General features: G+C 50.1%; 1 protein-coding gene across 4 annotated transcripts in view; it reads right to left on the bottom strand.

Annotated features, from left to right (window-relative positions):
• Dpp6 (dipeptidyl peptidase like 6) overlaps positions 1 to 7,811 on the bottom strand; it is a 933,905-nt gene that overhangs the window by 10,913 nt on the left and 915,181 nt on the right. For all 4 annotated transcript variants that reach the window (XM_031380237.1, XM_031380239.1, XM_031380236.1 and 1 more), the window contains exons 18-20: positions 7,438 to 7,536; positions 3,861 to 3,930; positions 2,210 to 2,404 (exon numbers count right to left, since the gene is read on the bottom strand). In XM_031380237.1, coding sequence (XP_031236097.1) covers positions 2,210 to 2,404; positions 3,861 to 3,930; positions 7,438 to 7,536 — 364 coding nt within the window. The remainder of the gene's footprint in view (positions 1 to 2,209; positions 2,405 to 3,860; positions 3,931 to 7,437; positions 7,537 to 7,811) is intronic.

The raw sequence follows: 7,811 nt of genomic DNA, 5'->3' as shown, positions 1-7,811 counted from the left end.
CTACATGTATGTCTGTGCACTGCATGCATGTAGTGCCCTTTATGGAACTGGAGCTATAGACAATTCTGAATTATCATCAATCATATGGGTGCTGAGGGCTGAACCTGGGTCTTCTGGAGGAGCAACTAGTGCTCTTAGCCTCTGAGCCATCACCTCAGCCCCCTGTGGTTTTTGTCCATAAGACACTTGATGTTTGAAGACATTGCCTTGTCTCTCTTTGGCTGGCTCATATTCTCTGTTGTGGCTTGAATCTCCTACACAAGCTCATGTTTTGGGATTTGAACACTTGCTCCTTGGGTGGTAGGGCTATGTGGAAAAACTATGAAACGTTCTGGAGGTGGGCATCAGATGGTGGAAGTAAAGCAACAGGGTGGGCCTCTGAAGGTTGTAGCTCAGCCTTGGTCCCAGCCTTGTTGTGTTTCCTGTCCGTCCATGATGTGAAGAGCAGCCTCCACACACTCCTACAGCCAGGAACCCTGTCACACCTCCCCTGCTATAACAGACTGGCATGACAGAACTGTGAGCCAAATAAACCTTCCCACTCTTGAATTGCTTCATCTGGCACTTTGACCACAGCAACACAAAGGCATCAAACACTCCCTGGAGGGGAAGACCCTTTGCGCTCTTTAAAGAGCATACTCTGAAAGGCAGCCAAGTCTTCTCTTCTGAAGCTTTGATGCTTCAGGTGTGTGAGATCAGCTTAATGCAGACTCCAGCACAGAAGGGAGCTCAGCCAGTGTTCTCCCATCACACCCTGGTCTATGAACACACAAGCAAAAATGGCGCTGTCACATGGCTCATTCTTGTCGTTCCATGCCTGTGATTCTGCAGGGTGGTGGGACTGTTTTCAGTTCACTCCCAGTGCACAGACCTGGGTTTTTAGTTTTAGACCAGGGACAAGGGACTGAGGTGCATATCTTACATACGAAAGCATAACTGGCCTCCAGGTTCTCCCAGCATCCCTCACTCCCTACTTGACATACTCTGCCCTCTACCCTGAACTTTCCAGTCTAGGGGCTGAGCTGCCCCTCCCCCAGAGGCTCTTCCCTATATAATCCAGATATTTTGGTCCCTGCACCCCCCCACCCTCTCGCATGAGTGTTCTTGCTTTCTCTTTTCCCATGCAAACTTCACTGGCCTCCTTCCTTGGGGCCAGTAAACTTGCCTGAGAGTAGCTTCCCAATAAACCTGCATTTAACATAGTCTGATCTGGCTTGAGCTGGCTCATTTCAGCAGTAGAGAAATAATTTATCACTGGGTGCTGTATGACCTTTGCAGAGCGAGCCTGGAGGGCAACTAGATCTGGCATAGGTTGTTCATGCCCCTTTACACCCTCAGCGGCAATGCAAGCCATAGTTTCTCCTTTACACCCTCAGCGGCAATGCAAACCATGGTTTTGAGCACCTGTCCCCTGGCACAGAGCTTTTTCTCTTCTTAGTGGCAGTTTGTGGGTCTCGCTGACTTGGTAACAGCTTGTGGGAGAAGAATGGAAACAGGGCACTGATCAGAGCCAGTGGCATTTCCGACCAGCCACCCACACACGCCTAGGGTCCCCTTCTTTGTTGAGAGATGAACCCTTGTCCTTGCTCTAGTCCCACTCATATTCTCTCTGGTCTTCCTTTTGTACTTCCTGGAGATGACCCCACAGAAGCCACAACACAGAGAAGTCAGGCAGACTGCAATGGTTTGGATGTAAAATGTCCCCCATAGGCTCAAGTGTTCCTAGCTGGGTGGCATATTTTGGGAGATTTTAGGAGGTGGAGCCTTGCGGAGGAAGTAGGGACCTTCAGGTTTGTAGCCCAGCTGTACTTCCTGTCTTCTCTTTGCTTCCTGATCCATTGAGATCCAAGGAGTTGCAACCAAGGTTCTTCTTTCTGTGAATGCTGTAGTGGACCCACATAAGCCTCTCTTCCCTAAGCTGCTTCTTGTCCAGGTCACAGAGATAAGAAGAATGATTAATACACAGACTCAGCTCAGTCTTGGCCTCTGGTTCTATGCTTAGATCAGTTCAACACAGAAGCTACTAAGCAGTATGGTAAGCCTTCAGGAGAACCCTGCTGGAGGACATGCACACAATTGCCTTTGTGGGTGCAAGCACAGTATGTGGACAGCAGCAGCGTCTGGCATGCCCCAGGTGCAGCCCCTGCTGAAAGTATCCTCTCCATCCACCTTCATGCCCCACCCCTGCCCAGCCAGCATGGCTGCTCACCTTACAGCTTCCATCTGGTCCTTCTCCTCTAGGAAGCCTAGCCGCCTCCGTACTTCCTGCAGGAGCTTGGTTCCCTGGAAGCCACTGCCTCGGCCGTCACACTTGACCACCACTGCTCCATGGCTGCTCACCAACACTGTTTCCCAGGTCACCTCAAACCTCTCCGACACACTCTGACTCCCTGGGGTACCATCCCTAGAAGAAATAGGTTTTCAGTGTGCTGCATGGTGGCTGGCACATAGCACATCTGAGAAGCTTTCTTATAGGGAGCCGTGTGTCCTTCCCTTTACCTGGTGTCCTGTGCCTGCTCCAGAGTCTCGGACTCTGCTATCTGGGGTGGGTGAGCCCGGGATCATTCATATACCCCTCAGAGAACCACAGTCACCTCAAATGTATGTGTGTGTATGTAGGCCAGAGGTCAACTTCTGTGTTACTCCTCAGGCACTATGTGACTTGTTTTGTGCTTTTGGGGTATCTCACTGGCCTGGAACTCGAGCAAGTAGGCTCGGCTGGCCTAGCCAGGAGCCTCAGGGACAGTCCTGCTGGCTGCCCCAGGGCTGGGATTATGTATTGGTGTGTCAAGCACTTTAGCTATGTCCCCTGAACTCTGGTGAGCATTTCCATCATAATGAAGCTCTTCCTGTCTGCTTGGGGTTTGACGCATCTTGATCTGCTCCCACCCTCATGCCCATCTCAGTAGTGCCCAGGATGTGGGATTCCTTCAGCCACTCCTTGGTTTAGAAACCTTCTTTATGGTTAAGTTTTAAGAAACAACACCAGCCTGGCCCAGTGACTTTCCCACTTTCCCCTGGAGGCAGGCACTTGGGGAGGGGGTATTGGATTTGACCTTTTACTTCTCCTCTAAGGGCACCATGCTATGGCTTCAAAACACTTCCAGTGGAAATTTATACCATAAGAAGCAGCCTGTGCTGTGGACAGATTCAGGGAGGACAGATATGGGGTGGAGGACTCTTGTGTCACTATTATGCATCAGTTAAGGGCAAGGATGTATTCTGAGAACTGTACCTTTGGGCTGTGCTGTTGTGTAAATATCAAACTGAGCTATATGAAGATGTCACTAGGTGATATGATCTTGTGGGACCATGGTTTTATATACTTGGCAAGGTCAGAAATGTTCTCACAATCTCACTACAATGATAAAAACATACCACTGCTCCCTGGGTGCCCCACTGTGCTTCTACTTCTAGGGGGTTTTCAGGAGTTACAGAAAGAGCCCAGCCTTTGCTGACGAGCCAATCTGTCTTAAGAACTAAACAAACAACATCTTCTACCCTACTACTCCCCTTAAGGGTTCACTGTTCCTTTTTCTTCCACTGATGTGTCTCAAGAAGGCATCGAGAGAGAGAGAGAAAGAGAGAGAGAGAGAGAGAGACAGAGACAGAGACAGAGACAGAGACACAGAGACAGAGACACAGAGACAGAGAGACACAGAGAGACACAGAGACAGAGACAGAGACATAGAGAGACAGAGACAGACAGAAATGAGAGAGAGAGGAAGAGAGAGAGAAGGAGGAGAGGAAAGAAAGAGAGAAAGAGAGGATAAAGGAATCAAGAAAGGAAGGAAAGAAGAAAGGAGGGAGGGAGAGAGAAAGAAAGGAAGGAAGAGAGAAAAAGAAGCAGTCATACTTACACCACGAGCAATAAGGGGTAGTGGCCTGTGTCGGTGAAGGTGGCTGGCTTCAAGATCTGCATTGGCAAGCCTGGGGAAAGAGGGAATACAACTAGGTCAGGGGCAGCTGTGGCAAGGGATTGACTAATGTGTACCTGGTTCTGTTTCTTCGTTTCTGCAGATGCCCTGTGGGAAAGGTAGGAAGTCCATAGTGGGAGCTTCCTCAAAAACTTGTTGTGGGTCCTTGGGCAGGTCACTGGCTTTGTGGCTATCTCAGGGCTGGAGCTCAAACTTCACCTTTCACACAGAAGGTCCCATGGTACCTGCTGGTGGCAGAATTCCAAGTAGAGAGAGCCATTGAGGGCCAGCCATTGAGGGCCAGCCACTGAGGGCCAGTCACTGAGGGCCAGCCACTGAGGGCCAGCCACTGAGGGCCAGCCACTGAGGGCCAGCCATTGAGGGCCAGCCACTGAGGGCCAGCCATCATTTTATGTGTACGGGTGTTTTGCTTGCATAGATATCTATCTGTACATGCTTGGTGCCTGTAGATGCCAGAAAAGGGTGTTGGAGCCCCTGAAATGTGAGTTACAGACAGTCATGAACTGCCCTGTGGGTATTGGTAATTGAACCTCGGTCCTCTGGAAGAGCAGCCAGTGATTTTAACTGCTGAGCCAGCTCTGAGTAGTTGGTTCTGGGAGAGGAAAGACTGAGGTGAATTGGTATGCTCAGGTGAGAGGCAAACTGAACTGATGGATGGAGAACACCTTTCTACCACTACGGGTTCATACCAGGCAGGGCTGACTATCTGCTAGATCCTCAAGGATAGGGCCCTAGGGAGGAGTTGGGATAGCTGTGTTCCTGTGGCCACTGAGGTCACTGGGTTTGGTCATTGGTGTCATGAGATGGAGAGGTAGGGACAAGCCTCAGGAAATTATCCCACACCACTTTCTTTGTTTACCCCGTTTTCAGAACAAACCTTCCTGCCCTAGCAGGAATGTGTTTTTTTTTTTTTAATTTTTTTAAAATTTTTTTTATTTATTATATGTAAGTACACACTGTTGCTGTCTTCAGACACACCAGAAGAGGACGTCAGATCTCATTAGGGATGGTTGTGAGCCACCATGTGGTTGCTGGGATTTGAACTCAGGACCTTCAGAAGAGCAGTCAGTGCTCTTACCCGCTGAGCCATCTCACCAGCTCCAGGAATGTGTTTATTGAGAGTAACTACAGGCAAGATTACCAGAGGCCCAGCAATTAAATGGGAATTAGTGGCTTTCTAGTGCAGTGATTACACCCCAGCAGCTCTGAAGACTCACTCATCCCAGACCTGGCAGCAGGCTCTGAGGCAGCCTTTCATTATTGACCCAGCCTGACTGCTAATAGCTTGCAAATTGGATCCATGGCCCAGGGCCTGGCAGAGAGGCAGGCACTGCAGAGTATCCCAGAGGTACCCGCAACACACACGGTGTAGTTACACTGTGGGGTGGACCTTGGGAAGTAGCTACAAGTCTGAAGAATGTACCGAGGGAGCCGTTCTGAACACCACCTACTTTCCAGAAGACTTACCTAGCAGTGGAAATAAAAAACAAAACTATAAGCAGGTCTCCGGAAGGGGATCAGACTGTTATTGACTGTTATTGACTGTTATCTGGCTATTCAGACTGTTTGCTCCAAAGGCTGGCTTCCGCGCCAGGCCTTGGTGGACCTGATGGTCGTCCCTGGTTCCCTCTTCTGCTGCAGTGTTGGGGAGGCCTGGGAGCAGGGCTGGGGATTAGCAATGCTCCTATGGGCCCTTTGTGTCTTTCCTAAAGGAAGGTGAGGCTGCCAGGGCTCAGGATTTGGAGATGGGATGACAGCAGTAGGCAGAGTAACGAGGAGGAAGGGTTTTGGGAGCTGCAAAGGAGTGGAGCTCTCACAGGGAGGTGAATCACACTGGCACCGAGCTGCAAAAGCCTGGAGCAAGAACACATTGCAGCAGTGCACAGTGGCATGTTGGAGACAATATCCAGAGCAGAAACACAGTTCTCCATCGGAGTAGACGGTGACATTCTCAGGCAACAGCTTTTAAAATTCCTCTCCCTCCTGAGATCCCCCCTTTATTTCTTCCCTTGTTCCCTTCTCAGATCTGTGACAAGAGGAGGCCTCTGGTCTGGGGTGGGTTGGAGGGAATTGGGCTCACAGCCCAGCCTGTTTCCACATGTGACTGACTCCAGAGATGGATGGAGCTCCCTCCTGGATATCAGGAACAACACAAGCACTTCTGGAAGTAGTGTGACAGCACATGATTTGATGGGGACCTGGGGTGCTGTGGTAAGTGGTCTGGGGTGGACCACATGTGTTGGTGAGCTGCTGTTACATCATGTTTCATTTGCAGTCCTGTGAGAGGGGAGACCACAGTGGCCTCCCTAAAGCATGGTTACTCTTGCCTAAGCTGTGTTCTAGATGATGCTTTGATGTCTATGCTAAACCAAGGTCCACTGAAGAGACGGTTCATAACTTATGATTCAGTGCAGGCAGCCTTCCTACACAACTTGGCTCATTCTCTGTTCTCTGAACACCCACACCATTTGCTTTCTGTTATAAATAAGTTGCCCCACTGTGTTCACTGTGTGATTCCACTGTGTCACTTGGGGTCCTTACTTCCTTCTCCTGAGAATGTACAGCTTACAGGTGGCTGCATCATCTCTAGGCTTTAGGGAAGAAGGGTGTATATATATACAGTCAACGGTCCATCAACCCTACTGACAAGCCAGAGCAGATGCAGGAATCTTGAAGATGGCTCTGCAAGGTACAACAAGGCATATAGCTCCACCCGCCCCTCCAGTGAGTCTTGTCTGCGTTCCCTGAGCCTGGCCACCCTCGCCTCTTGAGACAGAGCTTTCCCGGTGACTATGGAACAGACAGAATCCTTCTAGGAATTGAGGCCTGCCCATCCCAAGACTGCAGAGATGATGGGAAGAGGGATCTGAGCAAAGGACTTTGGGTACCTTTGAGCTTTGGGGGTCTAAGCAACAGTGCTGTGCCCATTTGCTAGAGAACCTAGAAAGGAGAGGAAAGGAGATGAGGCTTATTGGAAATTGGGGCTTTCCCTAGGGTTAAGGACGTGGGCAGCTACAACTCCAGGGTCAGCCAAATTGAGCCGGGAAGCCAGATGAGGTTTTGGTAACTTCCCAGCTGCTGTTATCTGAGTCCAGCAAATAGGCTGGATCTTATAGTCTAGTGCAGAGGCAGTGGCTGGAGTGTGAAAGAAGACAGGCAAGAGGAGGGCAGTGCCAGGGATGCCTCGGGCAGTGCCAATACCCTCAGGATGCATTTCTCCAGCTGCCAGGACACTGCCCATCAGCCCACAGCCAGCACCCAGGTAGGACACTGAACAAGGAAGACGGCCTGGTACAGAGGACAGAGGTGGAGATTGGAGGAGAGGCTCTCTCTTGCCCTCTTCAGGAGAGGAATCATGAACGCCATCTGTGGTTTTTGCTGTCATCTTGCGGATGGGGATAGTGAACTGGAGATAAGGTGGTGGCCAAGCAGGGAGGCACCTGAGTAGAACTGGAGCTTCCAAGGTTGACCTTTCAAAGGGCAGAAAAGCAGTACTTACTGTAATCTTCTACTTCAATTTTCCGGTATTCAATTTTAGGCATCTGCCGATCGTTGATAGCCTTCTGCACCTGCTCGTTTGCTTCCAAGTCAAACATTCCTAGAAGTGAAGAAAGAGGAACTCATTGGATTCTGGGGCCTAGAGGGGTGTGTGTGTGTGGGGAGGGGGTTCTCACACAAGCAGCCTTGGGGGTTGCTTGCTGCTGTACAGATTGAGAAGATGAGATATCAGATAGCTCCTTCAAGACCTGGGGCCCTAGTATCAAATCAGGAATATGGGCAGATCAGAGAACTCTATGCTCCATCTGCCCACCTCTTTTTCCATACATGTCTGTTTTCAGTGTGGCATTGGTGTGATCCATTGTAAGTCTGTTG

Source organism: Mastomys coucha, unplaced genomic scaffold (assembly GCF_008632895.1).
Source record: "Mastomys coucha isolate ucsf_1 unplaced genomic scaffold, UCSF_Mcou_1 pScaffold19, whole genome shotgun sequence".
NCBI classification, from domain to species: Eukaryota; Metazoa; Chordata; class Mammalia; order Rodentia; family Muridae; genus Mastomys; species Mastomys coucha.
Note: the sequence above shows the minus strand (reverse complement) of the source record. Positions and strands in the feature narration are given on the sequence as shown.